The 25,015-nt window shown below is 43.0% G+C and overlaps 1 protein-coding gene across 4 annotated transcripts; it reads right to left on the reverse strand.

Annotated features, from left to right (window-relative positions):
* Nucleotides 1-41: 41 nt before the first annotated feature.
* greb1l (GREB1 like retinoic acid receptor coactivator) lies at nucleotides 42-25,015 on the reverse strand. Of its 4 annotated transcripts, none has more exons than XM_085806049.1 (34): nucleotides 24,790-25,015; nucleotides 22,143-22,257; nucleotides 18,282-18,441; nucleotides 17,955-18,128; nucleotides 17,650-17,826; nucleotides 17,313-17,489; nucleotides 17,069-17,191; nucleotides 15,662-15,784; nucleotides 14,509-14,646; nucleotides 14,278-14,403; nucleotides 13,506-13,643; nucleotides 13,022-13,207; nucleotides 12,495-12,794; nucleotides 12,245-12,373; nucleotides 12,022-12,156; nucleotides 11,395-11,595; nucleotides 11,044-11,224; nucleotides 10,300-10,489; nucleotides 9,357-9,490; nucleotides 8,800-9,142; nucleotides 8,586-8,701; nucleotides 7,953-8,188; nucleotides 7,284-7,840; nucleotides 6,730-6,835; nucleotides 6,440-6,586; nucleotides 6,168-6,307; nucleotides 5,807-5,968; nucleotides 5,450-5,654; nucleotides 4,006-4,168; nucleotides 3,556-3,783; nucleotides 3,314-3,455; nucleotides 3,023-3,223; nucleotides 2,286-2,424; nucleotides 42-2,163 (listed from the first exon to the last, which is right to left on the reverse strand). In XM_085806049.1, exons 3-34 carry the CDS (start codon nucleotides 18,436-18,438, stop codon nucleotides 2,000-2,002), a joined length of 5,838 nt encoding a protein of 1,945 aa, XP_085662175.1. In that variant the 5' UTR covers nucleotides 18,439-18,441; nucleotides 22,143-22,257; nucleotides 24,790-25,015; the 3' UTR covers nucleotides 42-1,999. The 4 variants fall into 4 exon arrangements, with proteins under 4 accessions (XP_085662175.1, XP_085662174.1, XP_085662177.1 ...); XM_085806048.1 differs by having other exon boundaries at nucleotides 9,357-9,493; nucleotides 24,790-25,010; XM_085806051.1 differs by having other exon boundaries at nucleotides 11,395-11,592; nucleotides 24,790-25,003.

Consider the following 25,015-nt stretch of genomic DNA (forward strand, 5'->3'; position numbering starts at 1 on the left):
TTAATTTAATTGTTTTGCTTATATGGAAATATATATATATTTTCTGCTGGCAACTTGTATATAGTGCAAGTTCACATTTTTCCTTCCCCCCATGACATTCAGTAAATCTAAGAATCATTCGTTTGGGTCTTGTGCAAAGCCTTCATGGATGGTTTTGAAGTAGACACACTCCCTTGGTTTAAGCGAGCTCAGCATGCAATCAAATATTACACTTCAATATGATTATCACTCCAAAAATGCTTGTCAAATAAATAAGAATCCCTCATGGACCTGATTTTCATTTTCAATAAAAATCCAACACAAGAACAGGAGGAGATACAGACATATATGGTTAAGGACACATCTAGGTAGATTCTTCTTGCCTTTGCAACATAACATAAGATGCAGAAAGACATTATGACCAAAATATACGGGCAAAAGTTACACAAGACTAAAAAAAAAAAAAAACATCAGTAACCCTCAGTGGTTAAGGGGGTGATACAATATATTAATAATGTAAACAAAGCTTTAAACAGTACAGTAGTCCAAAATCCAATTATTCCTTCTTGTTTCACTCTGACAAACATTTATTCTTCCTCACAGTTAAATGGTTTCTTCATTCTCATTGGTCCGAAAAATGCGTGACTTGAGCAGTGACTGTATGAAACGTCACTTAAGGCATATTCTTTGGACAACCCTGTGCAGAAAAATATAAAAACATTCCACTTTCAAGTATATAAATTGACCTGGTCGACTGCCTGCTTTTGACAGTGTGTAGCCTTTTTTCTTTTCTTTTCTTTTCTGTGATTCCCCTTTGTTTTGGAGGGAGAATGAATTTAAGATGAAGTGGATGATAGCCAACAATCATCACGTTGTGTACAACAGGAGGTGAAATCAATCCCCAGGCACAGCAAGTTGCAGGAGAACAGGCAGTGAAGAGGCTTATTATGTTGCTTTTACTGACTTAACAGGTCAGTAAAAGACTTCATGCAAAATACATGTCAGTGAGAATACACCGTCTGATTGGCATTACACATGAGCAGATGAGTTGTCAAAAATACATTTTGTACTTTTCTTGAGCCGTGGAAAAAACTCTTTGGATAAATTTATTGTGAAAGTCATTTTGGAAACCATGACCACAGCTCTGTGTGTCAGGGGGATTATCGATGCCACAGAAATAGTTTAGAGGCACAGGAGAGAGAGTTTGAACGTGCTGGTTCAAATGGGCGTTTCCCATTTGAATCCCTCTGGTGTTATGGTGTTATGAATGTGATACTCAAAGACGATAGAAATCCAATACAGGTCAACATCTATGTTTATATTTGTTTGATTTGATTTCTTTCTTTTTTTAAATAGCCGATGAACGCTATGCAGTTTGAGAGGCAAAGCAGGTGGAGAAGGGTCAAGGAAAGCGAAGGAGAAAAGGCAAGGTGCAGCTGAGGGTGTCTTTGGTGCCAGCTAACATTAAAGCCAAAAATACATGGTGTACAGGGAGAAAAGCTCCCTAGCCCCCCTACCCCCCCTACCCCCCCACCCCTTAAACGACCACCCTTGGATCTCCCTTAAAAACCCTGAGATAAACACGTATGTCCAGGATGAGACATACCATAGTCACAGTCCATGTACACTTACAATCTTCAAATCGTCACATTATCGATCGGAGAGCGTCCATTTTTGCCAAATACGACAATAAAACAAATAAAGTTCAGTTTCAGCTGTGCTTCATTTTCCACAGCAGAGTGTTATTTCAGTAGAACGCGAGCTGAAGTGGAGACGAGCCCAGCAACAAGCAAGAGTTTAAGACACCGCACCGACCCTCTGCAGAGCCAGGCGTAGTGCACTGTGGTAGTACAGGTGAAGAAAGTCCACTTATGGAGAACTTAAGGTCTTGTGCTGCAGTGTATCCTCTCTGAGCTTCCATTGGGACGCCAGGAATTGTGATTTCTGGCTGGTCAGGAATCAGATCTACTCCTCGTTTGGTGATTGTGCCTCTGCAGCAGAGCAGTTTTAGACCTCAGGTTCATACGTGGCGCCCGGTCAGAAAGTAGAGGGGCCGGTCCTCGGTGCAGTTGGCCGTCTGAAACTCGTCGCGCAGCCGGAACTGCCACTCGTCCTCCAGCTCCAGTCGGACGATGGTCTGACGCAGGGAGCTCCGGTCCTGGCAGATCACACAGAGGGTGGCACCTGTGGACATGGCAACATGGCAAAGGAAACATTTAGTGATGGATAAGTTGTATTAAAATGATACGGTATGACAACAGACTACACAGGCCGAAGTATCAGCTACAGCTGCTCTAATGTTTCACCTTTGAGAAAGCGGAATTTCTTGAGGAGCCCGGCGACAACGAAGGAGTCACATAGGTAAAGCAGGAGGCCACTGAACACCAGGCCCTGATGGTTCAGGTTGGTGGAGTGTGGACGAGAGTTGATGTAGCACACAGAAATCTGGGGCAAAAGATAGAACAAGTTAAACTTCATTACGATATTTCATATAGGTTACAATTCATTCAATACAACTTTTATTATCTCTATGGGAAACTTTAGGGAGCGTCTTTCCAAGCAAATGTGACTGCTTAAATAAATCATGCTACAACTGTGCATCATGATTTATTTTCCATTCTGGGAAGAAACAAACAACAAATGTATGTTGGAATGCAGACAATGAAGCTGTGCAGAGTGTGCAGGCTGTTTACACCTGCACAAATATTCATTGTTGGTATTCACTGTTTGCACGTGTGCGTAAATGCAGGTCAGAATGTCCTCGAGAAAAGCAGATGGTGAAATCATCAACATGCTTCTCTGCGGGTTTAAACAGTTCAACAAACTTTGGGCTTATGAGAACATACGAGGTGAACTCAGTCAGCAGGTTTCACTTTTGCGGTTTCCCTGAAACAGTTTGTTCAAATATATGAAATTCAGCATGTGCCGTCTGTCCCAGAGGAGGAGAGTCTGGCTGTTAAGTCTTCCTGTAGGTTTACGTTGCAGGGAGGATGCTAATAGTCTTCTCCCTTGCTTCCAACTGCAACCTCCCGGGAGCTCTTACCTCCGGGCTGATGTTGAGGTAGCTGTCGATGGACAGAACTGGGTTGTTTCTGTTTTGAACAGCCTTTGGAAACAGTCTGTGGCTGCAGCTCTGCAGGAACCTTTCTAGCAGGAACTGGGCCGGGGCATCTAGGAGGGTCTGCTCGCTGTCTGGGGCGCACACGTACTGGGACGGGCTGATTGGAGCCGGGTTCTCTATTTCCTGGAGAGTGAAGACAGCGGTTGAACGTAAGGAAGTGTGTCATATTGTGAGAAGGGAAAACAAATTCTTTGTAACGAGTGAAACATCTACCATGAGTTTCGGTTTGACCAGGAAGTCTTTGCTTCCTCCGGTTGGAATGTGTTTCTTCATCAGGCTGAAGTAGTTGAAGCGACACAGCAGCAGCCCACTGCTGTTCACCCTTAAATTGAAATCCACCTCTTCACAGCTGTACCTGCGTTCAAATAAACAAGTCAATAAATAAGACCGAAAACACGACGACCCCGCACACGTCGCTATGTTTTCGTCACCGTCTCACTTTTCTCTTCGCTTACCGATTAAGGTCGTACTGAACGTTCTGCGTCAGGTCCACATTGAGCATGACAAAGTCGTGGAGGTGACACCGGCTGAAGGGGCGGCCCGCAGCCTTGTGAGAGAGGCTGCTGCTCCACTTGCGAGTGCCGCACATCGCGTACAGGGAGATCTTCGGCGTGGACTCCATGTGCTGCAGCACCGTCTTCAGGGACACGTTGGTGAGGGTTGAACTTCCATCCAATGTCTCACTGAGAGACAGAGCAAAGCGGGGACAGGGAACACAAATGCATGAATGTGAATTAGGACAGCACAATTTAGAAAATGTTGATCTTATTCATTGAATAATTGGGAAATATTCACTTTTTTAAAAAAAAATATAAGATAGAAGTTTGATAGAAGTGAAATTATGTTAATTATTATGTTAATAACCACAACAAAAAACGGCTCACGACTCCTCAGACAATAACTACCTGCCGTCTGCCGCCTGGTGAACGTTCCACAGCACGCAGGAGTCGTCCATCATGACGATGAAAGGCCATACATCTTGCCTCTTGACACCTTGCTCCTCCAGACGGTTTCTCTCCAGCTCCAGGTTGTGGTACGACAGCTCTTTGATCATGAAGCGAGCGGCGCCTAAAGCAGACAGAAGCATGTGTCAAGTTTTCATTTAGACTTTCTCAAAACCTGTTACGCCCACAACGCCCGTCGACCAAAACACACAGCGCCACGGGAGCGGATGAGCGGCGCCAATTGAATTGAAAAGCTCAACATTAAAATTGCAAAGTGTGTATGTAATGGATTCATTACACATGTACAAGTGAGCTCTCTCAGCTCAGTAAAGTTAGAACTGTAAGGTACAATGAGCATAAATGTTTAAATACATAGCCAGTACAAGGTGTACCGGGTCCAGTACAGCCAGATATATGACATGTGGCCACGTTGGCACTGAGGTTCATGGAAAAAAGACAAAGAACAAGGGTCTCTCACACCCTGAGGACACTTATCTGAGAGCAGTTTGGTTTATTTACACCCATATAAGTCAGGCCATGCACCTGATTGGCTCACTTACAAATCAGACTACCGCGCTGTGCGTGACGAAAACAATGGTTCAACGTTTTACCTGCTGTAACAAACCATAAAATGTGACTAACTGTAATAAAGGTATGCTCACGTATGAGCATTGTAATAAATCCCACTATCAGCAGAGAGAGAGGGTTGCGAGGTGAGGTGAGACTTGAAGTCACATGTTGGAGTATTTGACCGTGGCAGGTTCCTGTTTGGCTTGTATTGTGCATGCACAAGAAAAGGCAGATGCAAAATTTACAATTTTAGTTGGTATTTTAAGTTGAGAAACCATTAATGTAAACAGAAAATGTGGTTGTTTACATGAAAATTTTAAAGGGCACCTTTGACTTGACAGTTAAATACTACTAATACGACTGGTTTAGAGATCTAGTTTATTCAATTTGTGTGATACCTAAACCTAAACCTATGGACAGTCACTCTGCACTACAACATTTTGCACAATAACAGTATTCTGTATATATCTTTATTCTATTCTTTTATATACTATATGTGTATTTATAGCATATTTCCTTTTTGTATATAGTATATGCGTATCTTTTGCACTAGAATATTTTAATTCATTCTATTTTATTTTATTTTAATTCTTAATTCTCTAAATTCTTATTCTATTCTGTTTTTGGTACTTTTATGTTTGTACCTGACACCAAGACAAGTTCCTTGTGCTGTAAACTGACCTTTACTGCTCTTGGCAATAAAAAGTTCTGATTCTGATTCTGATAAAGTTTATTCTAAACAACTATATTTTCAATTTCTATGTGATTATAACATATTTTAAACAATCCCTATAGCATAAGTTTCTCAATTCAGCTAAGCTAGTCAGTTGCTCACCGACTCCAGCGTTGTTGAACATAGCCGGCAGGACGAGCAGTATGTGGTTGGGCCAGTACTTCCGGTAGTGGGGCATCTCGAATTGCTTAACCACCAGGATGTGCACGTGAGCAGCGCCCTCCATGGCATGAAAAATGTTGAGCAGGCCGTGCTCTTGGTGTCCTGTAGTCGGGGTGAAGATCGGACTCTTTAAGAAATCAGGGTCCTGGAGCCGAGAAGGAAGAGAAAGAAAAGTCAGAATGTGACAATCACAAGTTTTGAATTCTAGATGTCATTACGTCCGTATATACAGTATACTGTATACTATACTTTCTTAGTAAAGCATGTGTGAACTTATTTGGGCGGCGGTGAACGAACCTTGCTGGAGACCAGAGGCAGGCGCATGCTCTCCAGGTGGCTGCCCTGCTGACTGAAGACAAAGTGCTGCTCCTTGGCTTTGGGAATGACGAACTGCAGCTGGACCTCCTCCCCCAGCATGGACGAGCAGAAGGTGAAAGCATGAAAGGTGCACTCCGAGAGCTACAACACACACACACACACACACACACACGTATGAATTATTAACGCAGGGACTTCACCATTAGACATGACTTCAGAGAGTAAAAAGCTTTCAACTGTCAAAGTATTTTGACAGGTCAGGACGAGCATCCATACAGCTGCAACAAGGCAACATCTGAGTGCCTCAGATGTTTGATGGGAGTCTGTGTACTGCACTCACCTGTGAGGCAGGGCCTGCTTCACAGTAGTGGTGACACTGTTCACAGTGATGAAAGGCATTGTGGGCGGCGAACTTGGTCAGGCGTATGGACTTGGTTTCTCTTTTGGCTAATGTTTGGCTCTCTCCCTCCTGCTTAAAATCTGCGCATACAAACATAAAAATCAAACACGTTCATGGTGTTAAGTCATCATCCGTGTTGTGTTTACAAAGGAAAATTCAAATGTTTAACTCGATCGGTGCCGCATGCGAGTGTTTGCTTTCTCTCTGCTGACCTTTTAAGACCTTTGGCATCTTCTCAGAGAAAACAGGGCTGGCCTTCCTGAACTTAGGGTCTCGGGGGTAGGGGTCAAAGGGCAGATTTCGAATTTCCTCAATGTCAGGCAACTGTGTGTTTACAGGGGTCGTCTCCTCTGACGGCTCTGAAAATGACAAGAACGCAAAAGTATGAGAACCAAAACTGAAGACACCAAGTTACTAATTTTCATTTCCATTTGTTTGTCATTATCCGACACACTTAAGAGCATGTGAGGTCAAAATGGGTGAAACAAGAAGTCTCAGAAACCTTCAGTGTCCTCCTCTTCCTCATCATACACATCAACCTCCAATAGTCGGATGAGCATCCGAAACAGGAGACGGAGGAACTGCAGGTAGGCGCCGGTTTTCCCCACCTAAGAAAGAACAAAGTGATCCCTTTAACACTGCAATGCACATGTAGGTAAACTCAATTTATTACTAATAACCAATCAATTTTATAACTTATTTGAATCATTTTTAACAGAAGTAGTAATAGCAAATCTGCATTATTGATCAATTTGTCATTCATCTGTGAATTGCTAATATTGTTTATCTGCTTCAGGTTACATGAGTCAGTCTGTCGTATGTTCATGTTTATGTTTATTTGCACGATTATAAAAGCAACAATGAAATTAAAAAATTAATAAAACTGAAAAAAAAAACATGTGCGGATGAGGTAGAAACCCACTACAGGTTTATATTTAAACCTCACCTATAAAAGCAACTGCACAAATAACAAAGCAAAACAAACAAAAGAAACATTGATATATCTTGAATAGCATATTCAAGATATAGTATGATGCAGTACATGTGTTCTGTTACCTGTGGGGGTCCGCTGAGCAACAAGCGTCGAGGATGAGGCGGATGTGGAGCCTCGTAGTCGGCGTGATGCTGCCTGGCGACCGTCCACTGGCGGTAGTACAGGCTCTGCTCTGCCCCCTGCTGGTTGTGAGTGATCAGAGGCCTGAGGGGGCTGCTCCAGGACACGTCGGCGTGAGGCAGCAGGGAGAAGGAGCTCAGCTGACTGCCCGACTCCCCCGCCAGCAGGCTGTACGCCGCCCGGGACAAGATGACCGTCCGGGGCGACACTCGAGCGGGCTTGGAGTCGTGGCCGCACTGCGTGGACTGGCTGGGCCTCTGGGTGGAGGAGGAAGATGGGGAGGGGGAGGAGGAAGAGGAGCCGGAATAAAGGGACGGAGGGGTCTTGGAGGCTTTGGAGGGGTTGGAGCAAAGCTGGGAGTCGCACTCCTGCTTGAAAACCTGCGTCCCCGTGCTCACGTCGGCGATGGTGGTGACTTCAGGGGGGCAGGTGGAGGTGGACGGCTTCTGGAAAGAGTCTGCGATATCGGAAGAGCTGACCCCGTTCTCGGCCAAAGAACCTGAAGGAAGACACGAAGGGAATAAAATATGAAAAACATAAACAAATGCTGCTCTGTAAATCTGTCTTTAATCTTCAGATTCAGTATCTCGGTGAGGTTTTTCGGGACTGACCAGAAGTTCTGGTTGCAGCGCTGCCGTTGCTCTGAGGTCTTTCCAGCTCATCTCCGTCGTTCAGGCTGGTGGTGGCTTTCTCTCCGTCTGACTCCGGGCGGGGGGCCAGGTTCTTCTTGGGCTCATGGACGACACCCATGGACACGTAGGTGCAGGCCAGACCCACTTCCTGCTCCAGAGCTGTACGAGTCAGGTAGCTGGAGTCTATCAGACGCAAGTCGCTGTATTTCAGAGACCTAGAAGAGTGTAAGCATGAAGAGGAACATTGTTGCAGAGAAATGTTCATATATTTGGAATCTTATTTAATGCATACACCGAAGTTCCTCCTCATTAGAGCTTTAAAATTGAAAATACCAAGCCACAAGCTATGGTAGCACGACACAACTACACCGACACAAGACACAGGAGTGGCCAAAAAAAAGTAACAGGACCTCTCCTGTAGAGGAGACACACTGTGTGAATGCAGACGTGTAAAACAACACTGGGATGAACAAAAGCCACGGCAACTGCACACCAAGAGCAATAATAGATGAGTTAAAGGGACATGCACTGCACCCCCCCCCCCCATTAGAGAAACTGATATGTTGCCATGTTTTTTTGTGAGCATGTGAGGATTGTCATGTAAGAGCATACCGTGGGAAAGTCTCTCCAAGAGGGTCTTTCCCTGTGAGGATGACGATGCAGGGCAGCCCCTCCAGATCCTCGTAGGTGTGCGGTACCCACTCTTCATTATCGCAGCCTCGCCACGCCTGCAGAAAAAACACAGTTAAACACATCTAATGTTGTAAATATCTATAAATATTCCAAAACATTTCAAATGACAGAGGTGTTTTCATGTCATTCTCACCCTGAGGCGGTTTGTGAAGTTCCTGGGCAGGTTGAGCTCGGAGGCGGGACTCCCCAGCAGCACGGCAAAGCACAACTGGAGCCCGAGCTTGTCCCTCACATCCTCCAGCCGTTCCCGGGCCAGCATGGCCAGCTGGAGGGAGGGGACGCGGACCAGCAGCATGTGGCCCCGGCCCTGGGAGCCCTGTCTGCTGGGGGCATTGATCAGGTCCTCCACCATGGCCAGAGTCTCCGGGGTTATGTGGTCTCTCAGGGAGGGCGAAGAGGTCAGGGCCATCATGGCCTCGGTGTACTGCTGAATCAGCAGGTAGCTTCGGATCACCATGCTATGCAGGTGTGGATGTCTGGGACAACAAAATGGAGGTGAGCTTTTGAAGAGATTATGTTATTTTTTTAAGATCAAGAAACAGTTTTGACAGCTTCAAGTTTCTGGAAATAGTCAGAAACTCCCTCAGATTTCAGTCAGGGCCATCTGACAAAAACACAATTGCGTAATAGATTTAATGCTGGATGACAACAGCCCTCTGCCTTATTTGTCAGTGTTCACCCCATACTGACCTTTCCAGGAGAGTGTGGACCATCTTCTCAAATGCATCATCACAACGCAGGATAGGGCTGGCCACGCCCCACTGCAGGGAGCTGCTGTAGTCCCTCAGGCCAAAGTAGGCCAGCTCGTTGGGCGATTGCTCCCCCTGCTGGACGAAAGGTATACATGGCTGAGTGTGCATAGTAAATTATTGCATCCAATAATGAATTTGTCTGCCAAATAAGTTAATCCAAATCTTTGGTCCATTAAAATGATGAAGGCAATGTGCACTTAGAAGCCTAATTCTGTCTGCTTTCCTGTGTTGTTAATAGTTTCATGAGCCCTTGTGTTTTTGTGGAAAACGTCATTCTACTGCGCTTGGTCTGATCAGTATAATGATGATAACAAATAAAACACTTGTCTGACACTGTGAAATACAAACCTGAATTTGTGTGAATTTTAATATACCATATTTTTAATTATTAAAAGTTTTGACAGTGTTATGTATTAGATGTAAACAGGGTACAGTGTATGTCTGATATATATGTATCAACTGTGCCATAAGCACTGGCGATGCATTATGAGCAGAAATGTCAGCAAAAATATAACTGATATAAATGTTATGATCTCAAACAGGAGTGAAGATCCACCTTCCTGTTAATGTAAGTGCATTTATTTCTACCGGTTAGAGGAGCGACACCACAGTGATGGATGTTAGAGAAATAAAATATCTGTCCTTTAATGACTTTTATTAAACCATACCTATTTACAGATGTTTTTCAAAATAAGCCAGAAATATTCAGCTTGAATGCTTTTATAAAATAGCTTCAACACACAAATTGCACACAAACTCAATAATTACATGAAAGGGTAATTTGTAGGGTAATTTGTGTAAATGTCAACATATTCCATAATAACAATATTTGACACAAATATCTTGATGCTTCTCTGGTGCAAAAAAATGAAAGTATTTACCAGACTGCTCTTGGAGGGCCAGTGAACTTCGTTGTGGAGGCTGATGCGGGACTGGCGGGTCTGCAGTGTGTATGGGAAACAGCTGACCTGCAGGACCAACAGGTTCATGGCATCTAGGACTTCCTGGCAGTTCACCACCCGGTCAGCGAGACCCTGCAGCTCCCCATGGCACACAGAGCCGGACAGAGCACTGGAGAGAGAGCGGGTCAGAGAGTGTTTGAAAGCGATGATGGTTATTTTAGATCTCTGGATGAATCCTACCCGTAGCTTGTAATATAATAAAAAAAATAAAAAAATAACAACTGGATTATTTTGTATCTTTATATTTTGCTTTTGCTATTTGGTTATTCTCAAGAAAGATGCTCTGGAAAACAGGAAGTGATCTATTTTATGTTTCTGGCAGGGGAAACAGCAGTTTGCAGTTTGGAAAGAACAGAGGCTCTTGGCATGAGCAGCACTAGTAATCTTTCAACAGACAAAAAAAACAAAACATAACATAAACCCTAACCCAAATGATGTGGCCTACATTTTTACCAAGATTCAAGGTTAAAGATTTTCTGTATTTGTTTTGCATTGCTTGCAGCTGCTCTGCTCTCTACACTTTAATCAGAGTATAAAACGGGACAAGGCCACTGTTTGCAGCCACAACAACTCCTATTTTTCACACAGCCTCAGATTATCAACAGAAAAAAAACAGTGTCAGTTCTCATAAGCACTGAGTGTGACCTGTGTATGTCAGTGTACCTCGTAAGGTCGACGTGTGAGTTGTCGTGAATGAGGACAAACAGGGTGTAGGGGTTCTGTTTGACTTTCTTCATGAAGGCCTCCATCTTGGCGTGAACGTCCCCGTCCAGACGCACCACGTACTTGTCTGATTTCTGATGGGCTGAGGAGACGTCTTCGATTCCCAGGTCCACGAGCACTCCTGAGCAAAAAAAAACAAAAAAAACACAAGGAATGAATGAGGACACCCAGCTGTTTGATAAACATAATATTTAACTGAATGAATGTAACAAAACACTGGAGTGAGCTCCGGCTGCTCAAAAAAAAAAAAAAAAAAAAAATCATCCTTGAATCTTTGTTAGTGTCACAAACCTGATTGTCTGATGCGCTGTGCCGTCTGATGTACCAGAATGTGAGAGGGCGGGACCAAAACAAGAAAGTCCACTTTACAGAAGCGCCCCAAGTCGAGGTTCTGGGTCCCGGAGTCAGCGATGGAGCAGACTTGAGACAGAAGGCTGCGGGCCACAGTCAGCTGGCTCGGATAGATCTGGAAAACCTTATTCAAGATCTCTGCTGCAGGAAAACATAGAAGGACAAAACTAGTTAATAGCATCAGTACAGCTGTTAATTTAATGTGCAATAAAATAAGATCGACCAATTACCATCAACAACAAACATTGCTATAGGTGTACTGTGATTTTACATTAGTAACTAAACCAGGCTGAAGTTGAAACAGGACTATGGCCAAGATCTGGACTTTGGACCCACATGTGCCAAAAGTGTGGAGTTTAGCTCGTTCACTAAGGTGGTCAGCAAACATATTGAGTCATATTTTTGTTTTCTTTGCGTTTGCTTAGTGTTTGAACTTATCCATTTCCCCCACTGCATGTCAAATAAATATTGATTGTTTTGGTTGGTGAAGAAAAAAAAAAAAACGTTGCTGGCTAATGAGCCAAGAAGTTCAGTTTAGACAGTGAGCGCAATGGAGAGCAGTCTAACCTCTGTCTGTGGGCGGTGACATGCTGGCAGCCTCCTGAGAGTGGATGTGGTCAGTGACATCCCCCTGAAAGGGCTGGACGACCTGCCCCTTCCGTCGCCGTTGGTATCGCACCAGCTGCTTGTCCAGATTGTCCCCTGAAAATGACCAGGGATATAATTAGTTACAGTTGGACCGATACAGGCCCTTCAATGTAACGTAAGGTTTTATGGACGCATAACTTACCTAGTGAGGTGGTTTTGAAGTGAGATGCCAAGATGCTGACTTTCCCTGTGATGAGCTCGTAGCTGATTTCCTTCAGAAACTCATTAGTTGTCAGCATGCCTTCAGCTAAGGCCCGCGCTTGGTACTTTCCTATGTTTCATAAATAGATTTTAGATTTGATTACTGCACGCTCTACAGGCAAACCTTGAATAATTAAGTCAGGATAATAAGATGAGTATGATGATGCTGATATGGAGAAGCCAGAACTCACCCAAAACAAGCACACAGAACTCGTTGCTGCTCATTTTAGAGGCACATATGATGACCACATAGGTGGGCAGGCACTGCTGGTGGTGAGGACCTTCGCTGAGGGAGCGTAGTGACTCAGAAATGCCCTCTCCCAAGGAGTTATGGGTAACCACAACTTGAACGCTGCCCCCTGAGACGCTGGCTTCCAGCCGAGCCAACCAGGGCAGCTGGGATGGAGAGATGGCGGGACCCCCGGGACAACACAGCATGGCCTTTAACACAATCTGCTCCAGCTCCTCCCTCAGCGGAATCTGCTCGGAGCCTGTGGGAAGAATTGAAATATTAAAAACCGTTTAACCTCTGATGAGGAATTTCCTAGAAATGTGCAAATACCGTATATAAAAAGGGGTGTTGTTGTGTTTAAATGAGACGACAGCACCTTACGGTCATTCACCCCCACTACTCTGTGTGTTTGATAGCAGCTAACATGTAACTTCAGAAGAAAAACAAATGAGATTGAGATGAAGTGACGTTGTGTTTGCTGCTTACCTAATCGTGCAAGATACTGTAAAGTGAGCAGAATCATTGTCTCCACACTGAGGAGTTGACTTCTGTTGACGCCCAAAGTCTCCAGTGTTTTCTCTGTCAGCTGGCTGCTCTTATAGCAGCTGACCAGCAGGGGGCTCACTACTATGTCCCCTACATTCCCATAGAAATAAGGTAAAGTGCCGTGCCCTGGAAAGAGAAGTCTTCATTAGACACAACTGAAACATGTAGAGGCAAGAAATCTGTGATTACAAACAAAATATAATGTAAAGCAAATGCTGAATTTTATATTTGAAATAGTTAGATTTTAAAACACGTATCGAGTCTCATAGAAAAAAAATCAAACCAAAATATACAGAAAAAATACAGCTATGTACTTCATGAGTGTGATATGAAATAAGTTCAAAGTTAGACATATCTGAGCTCAGTTTAACTAATGACTAACTCAGTATTAAGATGAAGCAGGCCGCTGAAATAAAGCTCATACCTATGAGGATGACAGGGCGAACACCTGAGGAGCTCAGAAGGTTGTCGGGGACGATGACTGTTTCCCCGGCGGTGACGGGTTGGGGCTGAATGACTCCGGCTGCTGGCGGCTGAGGAGAGGGCACCCCTATGACGGAACCTTAATGGAAATAAAGGGAATAACACATCAGTACTGGGGTCACTTACAGCTGAGCTGCTGCTGCTCCTCAGTTTGAGCGCTTTGGGTATCGATAATTTTAAAAAAAGCACTATATAAATGTAAGCCATTATTATTATTATTATGAACATATTAACATTATCACATTTGCAATGAAACATTGCATTAGTATTTGTAGGTGTTGAACTGTGATCACAGAAAAAAAAATATTAGCCTAGCCAATTTACTTGAAATAATGATAGTACATATAACCACAATTACATGATGTGGCAGAGCAGAGGTCTTCTTCAATCATGCAGTTTGTTTTAAAAATAATTTCAGCTACAAACTCTCCATCTCTATCTCCATGGAGATGCCCTGTGAATCATCCCTAACAACCAGAGAATGTCAGGGATGTGATACACTCGTCTTCAAAGCAGAGGGAGGGGGGGAGCAGAGTTATAAACAACACAGTCTATGCTTCAAAATGGCACAGAAACACACTGCACTCATACACACTGCCATGTGAAATTAGATAAGATGAAGGAGATATGCAACAACGAGGGCCAATTTACACCGACTCGTGTAGAGTACATTATAGCTCACTGGGCCATCCTGATAGAATTCAGGAACTGACCTGGGGAACAAACAATAGGTCGGATGGCTGGAACAGGGACGGCTGTCGGTGGGACGGGCACCAACGTGGAGGGATGCCAGCTCCGGTGACGCTTCTTTGGAGGGCCCGAGTTCATGGCAGAAGATACTGAACATCGAAAACAAGACAGAAGAAACATCAACATAAATTATAGAGTACAATAACTTGATAATAGACATATGACATGTACAACGAGAAGAGGGGGGCACTTACCTGGACTGTCTGCCAGGTCAGCTGTGCGATACCCTTGACCCTGCGGCCCTAAGGAGACCTGGGAGGGGCTCAGTAAGGGAGGGCGACTGTCGGCACCCAGACCGTTAGTCGGCCCGTTCACCCTGAGAGCTGTTGGTACTGCAAACGCACACAGATGCACAAATGAATAAAACCTGGTTAGACTGTGCATTTAACCATAAACAGTGAATGACTATGAGACGGTACATAGCTTTAAGCTAAATGCTAATGCCACAACGATAGCATGATGCTGACAGTGTTATTATACTGATGTGAAGCGGGTATGATGGGTATGTCAATATACTAAAGTAGTAGTTGCGTTAGCATGCAAATAAGCACGATGCAAAAACTACAGCCGTGGCTTCTGGGAAATGATTTACTCATAAAACAAAATTAGATCACAGTGGTATTAAAGATGCATGCTCTGTGAGTCAGGAATGTTTACTGTATAAGAAAATTAGTTGCTAAGATTTTTCATTCAAAATGATGGACCCGTTGATATAGACCATCACTGACATCCCATGCTAATAATGTAAACAATATTAGTGGATACAACATGAATAAACACTTAAATAAAAACACATGTAAAATGTTCCGACAACTTTACCTGTCTACAGGGACAGAGCAATACATAAAAATGAGTCAGGAGTAACAGTGTCTTATTGATTTTCTATACATGATTGTCTATTGCCAATGACCTGATTGGACTTCTTCCAATCTCATATTCACTGTGTATGCAATACACTAAAATATTGATCGGTATGTGTAGCCTTTGCTTGTCAATATCACAACCTTGTAAAGGGCCTAATGGATAGCAAAGCCTTAAAAAGTCATTACGGCATTCCTTCTCCCAGTATTGATTGATGTGTAAATACTGTATAAGAGCACACACACACACACACACACACACACACATACACACACGTGTGCACATGTGTGTGTGTGTTTGTTTGTGCACATCTGAGCAACAAAAGGACAACTGGGGTATAACATGAAAGTAAAGGCTTAACAGCGACTAAATCTTTGTAAATTCCAGTGTCAAAGCCTGAGGAATGTAACTAAAATTGATATAATTTTAGCTTTTATACCAATCAGTTATGTATCATGTATCATAACATTTATATTGATGTGCTACCTATTGGTAGAGTCTTGTTTCCAGGTGTGGAGGCCAAAGGTTTAAGGAAACTGCAGTCTCTGCTGAGGTCCTGATTCCCGAAAAACACAGAGGATGTTTGTGTCGTTCTCGTGGGTGGAGAGTCTAAAAATAAAAAAACAGTGTGATATGGTAAGTGTATTTTTCATAAAATCATACTTAACGCTTACCAACACACTCTGTCCGGAGCATGGTGTTCCTTTGTACACAGACTGCCTACAAGTCTTTTGGAGAGCTCAACACCGTCTCTTCCCCTGATTGGCCGCTTGGTTTTTTTGGACCTCATGCTACAGTATGACCTCATGCTAGTATCAAACAAATGTCAGATACTAACAGTCTCTTCTGTGCCTGTATCCTTGTCCATTGCACAATACAAACAGACCAGAGCTCTGTTTTCATTAATCATTTTTTAAATAAACAGTCGTTTAGCTCTGAGGCAGAGGAGCAATGTTACGGTATCTAACCTCTTGGCTTCCTATTTGAGTGTCGGTGACCTCAGGGTGCACATGAAGGTCGCAGTCAGGTGATTTCATGCAAAGATTCGTCCCAACAACAAGCCCCAGAGCTCAGCTGTCAAACACATTAATGTGCGAGATCTCTGCTGACAGGCAGCTTCCAGGTTCAGAACAAATCAATACCATAAGCCCAGGAGCTTTTTTCAATCAAAGAGGGAGCAGGCGATGTGTGTAGTGACAGGTCAGAGAAGAACAACATCTCCTTGAAGAAAGGCAGAATCTGTCTCGAAGACATGATGACCCAGGATTATGTTACATCATATTCTTGCTGAAGCTGGTGTCACCTTTTATGACAAAAAACAAGTTGTCTTCTATAGAGAATTATAGTATACTCCTCAGATATATATACACGGATGCCCATAAAGTTGGAATACATTTTCTTTTTTACCTCTTATCATGAAATTATTATATAACAAAATTATTCCAACTTTATGGGCAACCATTTTACAAAATATGACTAATGTGTGTGCAAATACTCCTATTACTACTACTAATAATAAGTTATTTAATATTCATACCAAAAATACTAAAATAAAAGATAGTATATAAATGCAACAAAATGAAATGAAACCCAACCAACACAGCAACGCTGCTTGTCACCAGTGTGGTGTCAGACTGTCCTCACCTCATCAATTTCAGGGCTTAGTCTACACAACCTGTCTCTGTGGCAACAACATAAACCTGTCAGCCTACATCAACCACTGCAATGACTGTTTCAGTCAAAATATAAAGTATATTCTGTATTAATGCAGGTAAGTATTTTGTGTAACTTGGTGTACTTACTGCTCAACCACTATTTAAATTTTTAGTCAGTCATAATGTCAGCTTGACCTGGATCTCACAGTGTGTGCACAAGAGTTGTGTGCAGCCTCACCTGAGAGTGAAAAGGGAGAGGAGCTGTGTCCACTGGTGCCTCCGTTCTCTTTGCTGCTCAGAGACGAGGACGAGCTGGGTTTGGAGGTGGACGCGCTGCTGGAGAACTGACGGGTTTTACAGTCTGGGAGGGCACAGGGAGGAAAGATAAAAGCTTTGACATAGGGTCAGTTAAAGCATGTCAGCACAGAGTAAATCTGTCCACTTTGAAAGGCTCTAGATTGTGTTATTTATTTGTTTCATACCTTTCCAGCAGATAGGGGGTCCTTTGCACAGAGCACCCTGAGAGTTCTTCACCAGGTAGTATTTTAAGTGCTTCTGCTTCTTGGGCTGGGTGGATAACTTCAGGTTGATGTGGTTCGAAAACTCAGTGAAGTATCTGAAACCTTTTTCACCACAGCCTACACAGTTTCCTGAAAACCCTGTAAACAATGTAATAAAACAAACAAAGAAAAACCATTGTAACATTGTAATTTCACATATTTGTGCTTTACTCCAATGAGAGCCAAGAGCAGGATACATTCATGACTACTAGTATCAGTCTCCTTCACTCTTATCTGAGACCACTGGGAACAGACTGACCTAAAAGTGCATTTTTCCCATTCTCGTCAGGCAGAAAGCGACGGTCCACGGCGCACACCAGAATGTGCTCGGGGACGCTGGGGGACTTGGCACCCACCAGCTCGAAGCCCGCTGGGACTTCGATTGGCTCCGTTGCTATGGAGACCAGGCGGAGGTCCTTGCCTGCCTGACAGAACCCTGAGAGAGGAGGAAGACGCAGATTAGGTAATTGGAAGAAGAAGGAAAAAAAAAAGAGATGGCAAGAATTTTAATAAAAAAAGAATGTGCTTTAGGCTGAGTTGAGGCCTGCGGCTGCGGGAGGTTACCGTCCAGTGTGCAGCAGCCGTCTGGTGCCGGTGCCTGTAGGTAGGGGAGCGGGGGGCTGCTGCTGTCTGAGTCATCGTCCTCGTCCAGCTCCTCCAGATCGTTGGAGGAGTGGCCGTTGGTGTTTTCGTGGCTCGGCGTCTCCCCACCTTGGAGGTCGGCCTTTGACTTCACGTCTGACGGAGATTTTAAATCGTGTTATTTTCACTTTCATCTTTCACAGTTCTGCAAATTCAGTATTTATACAGAGAAAAGATGCATCTTTCCCATAATGCTAAATGCAATTTGAAAACCATATCCTCCTTTCCCCTTTGCTGAGAGGGTCCTACCTTCCATGTTACCAGGATACGGCTCTGGCTCTAAGTAGAGCTGTGTGAAGATGGGCTGTGGGTCTCCGCCACTCGAGCGCAGTGAAGCCTCAATTGAGTTATGAAGAACCTCTTCAAATCGAGCAGACTTCAGCTGCCCGGCGTATGAATTCCCCATTATCTGAGGAGGCACAGAGGAAAGATGCACAGTCATGATGCCTGTTTATCTCGATGCATTGATTAGTTCCTTACATAAGAAGAGCCAGGCCCTGCAGGCTGTAGCGCAGCAGCAGGTGTCTCACATAAATGAGTTCACATTTTCAAATGAGCACAGCAGAGCGGTCAGACGGCTTGTTCTGTAAAATCAGACATGGGCTAGTGCACGATACAGGCTGTTGGATTATATTATTAGAGTTCATCAGTGGCTATCTATTGGAAACACTGCAGACACCTCGACAGTTCTTATAGTTCAGTATGAAATTAAATCATTTAATTGTCATAGCACCAGTGCAACATCAGACAAATGTGTTTTGCATTATCAGGCTGTGCTTTAGATTTAGATTTGAAATAATCGTGCTGAGAGTTTTGGCCACAATCACAAAATGCTGATAAAATCTGATGAATGAATGTTACTGGAAGAAAAAACAGCCCACGTCTTTCATGATGATGATGATGATGCAATGTATTAAAATCCTTGCAGTATCTTGCCCAGAGCTGACATAGTTTGTTAATAAAACAATGAATAGTTTTTTCATTACAAACTTTCAGCTATTCAGGGTTCCTACACATTTGAAATTTCCAAATTCCATACTTTTTCCAGACCCTAATTTCCAGATTTCTTGGTAAAAAATTCATATAATTTGTGATATTTGAGTAAATAGTTGTGCATTATATAAAAAAAATCATGCAATTAATCATTTGTTTTCATTTGTATTCTGAATGTGTATGCCATTATGCAATTAATCATTTGTTTTCATTTGTATTCTGAATGTGTATGCCATATGTAACCAAATAATTTCCAGGAGATTTTAGCTATAGGTAGCACATACAAAAATAATTAACCCAGATAACTTCAGATAAGACCAAACCCAGATAAGATATTAAGATAAATATATTTCCATACAATAATTTCCATTTTAGGTAGGAACCCTGGCTATTGTGATGATTTCCTGCTCCTTTAATTGAGCATTTCAAACATTTCTGCCCTGAAGCATTTTGGATACATCACTTTCTATTCTGGGAAACTGTGATGAGACTGTTTCATTTTTTCCTGATACATTATATGTGACAGAAAGATCAAGGAAAGGTGATCAAATGAATGAATAATGACCATAAACATTGGCTGCAGTCATTTAGTTTCTGCGGCCCCGTCTTATTTCATGATAAATAGTAATAACACGTGTACACACACATGCACACACTCTTCCTCTGTGTCAGCCCAAACATAATGGCCAAGGCCAATGGCTTTTTTTCCTATCTTTTTTTGGCTCCGTCTGTCTGTTGTGTCACTCTGCCTGCTCTGCCCTCGTGCCCCCTCCACCCCAGCGTCCACTCAGGGACATCTGCCGGGGTCGGCTGTGTGGGCCCGGGGTTGGCTGGCTGCTCTGGTGGCAGGTGGCGGCTGGACAGAGGGCTAAGCATGTGGTCCCAAAGAAGAAAGGAAGAGAAAAGGACACAGAGCTGGACGGGCAGAAAACATCCTAATGTGGAGACAAAAACCAGCACTGACCAATGGCTTTGCTGCATCATTGTCTCCATTCATCACAACATTGCACTCCTACACTTAAACTTCCCATTTTTTTTCCCATTATATTTTGTTTTCAATATACCGAGCCAGCAATCAAGAGCGTCCAAACTGTGTGGGAGGAAAAGTTGAGAAAGAAAATAAAGGGGAGGTTTTGGCTGCTTTCCTCACACATAAGTTGAGCCTGAAGTGCTTTCCATGTTTGTCCTTGGACTACATCTGACTGGCGCAGACCAGTGTTGGGATTCATAAATACTGCAGCAGCCAAGTGGAAGTCCAGGTTACAGACTTCAGCTGTTTGGAGAAAGTTCAGACTTCTCACTCAGGCCAAACATTGATCCTTGCCGGCTGTTGAACCCATTATATGACCAGGTTATGTCTTTACATACAGTATATTCTGTTATATACGTGACCTAAACTTGAGCTCAGAATTGAGTAATAATGATGGAACCAACCACACACTGGCCTTTCATAACGGTTGTGTTTTCCCCAACTCATTAGCCTTGAAACACATAGACTGCCATAAATCACTAAAGGCTATGATTCTTTTTGAATGAAAGTTATATGAGTAAAAGACAAATTGTTTTTATTTCAGTTCATTAGGGCTGCAACTCATCACAATTTTTGATTCTTGGTTAACCTGCAAACTTTTATCTCTTTTATTGTCCATCAAATGTCAGAAAGCTGTGAAAATTGTTCACCACAGACCCCAGGGTGACATCTACTTGTATTGCTTTCAACCAACACATAATAATCCAAAAAAAAACATTCATTTTAAGACATGATATGACAAATATCATATATGTCAAAGTAGCAGCAATGTCTCACATAATTAGGAGCCAGAGTCAGACAAGATTTGGTGTTATTTCTTCACAAAGGAATAGTTTTTAAAAGACTAAACATAGTTAATGATTAATGTTCTGTCTCTAAAGCTCATTAACACACTGCACCATCAGAATCTATTCACCTTTTTTTTAATATGTCATCTAAAGCAGGTGCACAGAGGTGGAAGCCTGTTTGATGAGAAAAACAAAAAGGCTTTACTGCAGTTTAATCATTTCTGTTTGTTGTATGGTTCTTTATCTGACTGAATATGTTAGGCAGTGAATTAACATCCACCAGACGGTTGTTGTGTCTTATATTCTGTAGCTGATGGGGAGGGTGGGGATCAAGCTGGACTGGCCTTTCTTCTCTCAGATCTCATTTTGCCCACGCCTGGACAGGTTCCAGACCCTGTGTTTACCTAACAACCTTCCTGAGGAGGAATATGACCAAGCCAGACAAAAGAGAAGATTAACAGTGCCTGACTGTGCTGTCAAAGAGATAAGCAGCTTAACAGAGTGAAGCTACAGTAATGTCTTGCTTAACTGACGGAGGAAGGTGGCTGCATCGAAAAACAATGACCAAAAAGGGTTAAAAAAGAGAAAGAGGGAGAGAAAGAGAGGAGGAGCAAGACAGAGAGAGAGACAGAGAGAGAGAAAGAAAACGAGGGCCTGAGGGCATTTTTAAGCAGCCGCTGCCTGTTCGATTGTGAAGTCAAAGGAGGCTCCGGAGTGTCTTTGGCAGTCTGACCCTCAAGCCTCAGAGGACAGGTTTGTCATTAACCCCGCAACGGCCGGAGATGAACACAGAGGTTGACCTTTTATCACCTGCACAACTTAAAACAAAGCGTGACTGTGGCAGAGGTCAGCTAACGGATGTTTCTGGGGTGTGACTCCGGTGGTTGCTAAGGTCAGTTGTAGTGGCAGAGGTGGGGGGTTTCAGGTGAGTCAGCGGCTGCAGCCCGCATGACAGACGAGTGGATTCTGCCAGAGGAGACGCAATTTAATGTTCAAAGACTAATGGGCTAAAAGGAGGGTTTACGTGCCATTGAGCGTTGCTTAAAAAAGAAAAAGGAAAAAAAAAGGAGGCTCTCGGCCAGGCAGACGGTCAGTCAAGGCCATTCCTCTTCTCCTGGGTGGCATCAACAGATTGCATGAATATGACCCTGGGTCAAAATAAGCTTGACTAATCTCCACTCAGTGGATTTGAGTGGACCAAGGTAGAGAAAATATGACAACACAAGACCCTCTGAAGCAACAGCTGACTTGACTGAGATATAAGCAAAAAAACAAAACAAAACAAAACAAAACACTTACGTTGTCGGATTGTTCCCAGGCGTGAAGGGACTTGTTCACCTCTGCTACATGCTGGGCCACTACCACTCAGCAGAAACTTTCAGCAAAGACTGGATCTCAATCGGTGCTCCGAGACCTGGAGGAGAAGCGGGGAGAGATCACTGATTAGCACACACACTGTCACTGTCAATGATGCGGCCAAACACAGATCAGACGAAACCAAAATAAAAGCATGAAAATCCAACATTAATCTTAACAAGATATGATTTAGTTTCCAATAAATATTTTCCTTAAAACCACATCCCACTTGTTCCCACAGGAGGACATAGTACATCTTACAGGACCTTTCAAGAAAATGGCCTCATTGTGTCAGTGTTTCCTGAAAAGACACTGGCGGATTATTTGAGGTACATTTCATCCTTGAAAATGGCAGGTGAAAGAATTTTTTTTTTTAGTTTTATCACAGGTGAAAAATTGTGACCATCTGCAGTTTTGGTTTCCATTTGCAATTTTGTATCAAGAACATAAGATTGAAGGGAACAGAATGCTCTGTATTGGATATAATTGTTTTTTGTAAAGAAAAACCATGTCGTTGTATGGAAAGCTGAAACATGAATGCAACTGTGGCACCACAGTCGGAGGAAAATGTCCATTCACAAAATGAATGGCTGCACTTATGGCCACTCAAACATTTAGAGTGACTCAGACCATGACATATGTACTGACTGTTGGGAGGCTAAAAAGGCGTTACATGATACAACGGCCCTGGGGCTATTTTCATGAAACACAATTGGGTGTTTTAGTTTGTAGCTGCACTCACTCCACACAGTCACTCTCTGAATGGATTTGCCGGTTACTTTGACCCTTTGACAAAGTATTGTTTGGCCACTCAGGCTCTGATATAACTGAAGCAAAGTTCCCTTTAAAAAACTGTCACAATCTACCCAGTCATCACTTCTGACTGTGTGCTGCTATTCTGTTATAGAGGGAGGCTGTTCTGGGGTCCAAGTCCTTCAAATAGCAAGTGTACACAAGCTGGTTCAACTTGCATTCACTGACTGGAACTTATTTTGTGAATGATTAGCCAGCTTGATACAGCTAATCAAACTAAACAGTTAAAAACGTCAATACTCTAGAAAGAAACCCATGCTGCTCGGCCCCCTGGGTAACTGAATTGCTCGCTCCAAATAAATATAGGCCTGCCTGTACTGTAGATGTGTCAAAAAAGAAGCCATTGATCATATAAAATGTGCCGTCCTAAATTACACGAGTTACATTTCCTGCTGTACTTTCCACTCGGGGTTCCCGCAAAGGATATGAATCTCTACCGAGGCTTCCACGCTCTGCTAATTACCCAGGGAGCAGAGTCTTGGAATATTTTGATGCTTATCTGGTTGTGAAGTGTAGACAACACAGAAGGAGACGCAGATGGCTCGCGAGATGAAGACGAAGGTGCCGTAAATCTAGACACACCGACACTGGCCCAGCCCAAGGCGCTTAATAAGGTCCTGGTCTCCCAGCATTGATATTTTGGGGAATGTTTCAGTGACAGGCTCGAATAGTTTCAGGATTCAAGGTGACGGCTAAAGACAAATGCATTTCTCCCCTACACGTTGTAAATCAAGTGCAACAACACGTGCATGGACAGTGCACACCATTACTTCTAATATCTATATCATATATTGATAATATCACAATATTTATTTAGTCCCACGTGACCTTTCTTACAATACTGTCTATTCCCATCTGTGTTTTCTGTGGTTCACTGAGCACTGTGGTCATCAATGATCAGGGCTTCATTTGAGATAACTAAATTATTACAATGCAAAATAGAATAAATACTGAGTGTGGCTAATATTAAAGTAACTAAATCAAACTTAATGAAGCATGAATGTCCATGTTCTTAAAATGGTATGGAATTGGTTAAATGCAAATTCAACAATTCAGGTTTGGGTAAAGTGTTAAAACAATCTGACTCATATCACGTGTTGTAAATTAAACCTTTAGGTGGTACCAGTTTTATCCTAAAAATAAAAAAAGAAGAAATTTCCCCAACCCTTTTTTTGAACCTCGTCCTTTTCTTTCTCTCTCTCTCTCTCTCTCTCTCTCTTGTCCTTTTGTTTCTCCCTCCGCAGGATAATAACATTACAGTGTTTACACCAGAGGGGGAGAGGCTGAATTAAACTCAGCTCCCATCTTCACGTCACTCTGCAGTTAATACAGTACATACTGTCAAATTTGACCCCATGATTGTTTAAAAAATCTGGCAGCTTCAGGTAAAATAAAACACTTTACCAGGATTTGCTTATAAAAATCAGTTATCAGCCCTGAGCATGACAGCAGGTAAGATGTTAATGAAAATTTTGATAAATATCTCAGTCGTTTTCACCTCATTGTTATGCCTCAACATGCAGAGCTCCATACCAATGGGTGAAATGCGGGAAAGAGCTCAGCACACTCTTAACATTAGAAAAGCTTCGGTAAAGAGACACTGCCCATCAGACATGAGAGAAAGGGGGATGGGGGTAAGAAATGAGGTGGGGAAAAAAAAGACAAACATGCCTCCATGTTCTCTAAATTAGGTGCTAAAAGGCCCATCTCATTAATGCTACATCAGGGCCCCATGTGACTCACAGCAAAAAAAAAAAAAAAGAAACTTCTCCTGTACCTTCCATGACTCCTCCACCAGGGGATAAATCCTTAAAATCCAAATAAAAAATGCTGTAAATCCCAAATATGAAGGCAGTTTATCTTTTCTTCTCTCAGATACAGTCCATGTTGGATAATAAATCCTTTTTGGGGAGAATTTGTTGATATCCAGGCAGCATATGGAGTTTCACTCTCCTCTGGTGGGTCTCAGGTCACCTTTGTCATGATCCTCCATAGAATGAAAT

Source organism: Trachurus japonicus, chromosome 17, assembly GCF_045865225.1.
Source record: "Trachurus japonicus isolate A0001 chromosome 17, Traja_1.0".
Classification (NCBI taxonomy): domain Eukaryota; kingdom Metazoa; phylum Chordata; class Actinopteri; order Carangiformes; family Carangidae; genus Trachurus; species Trachurus japonicus.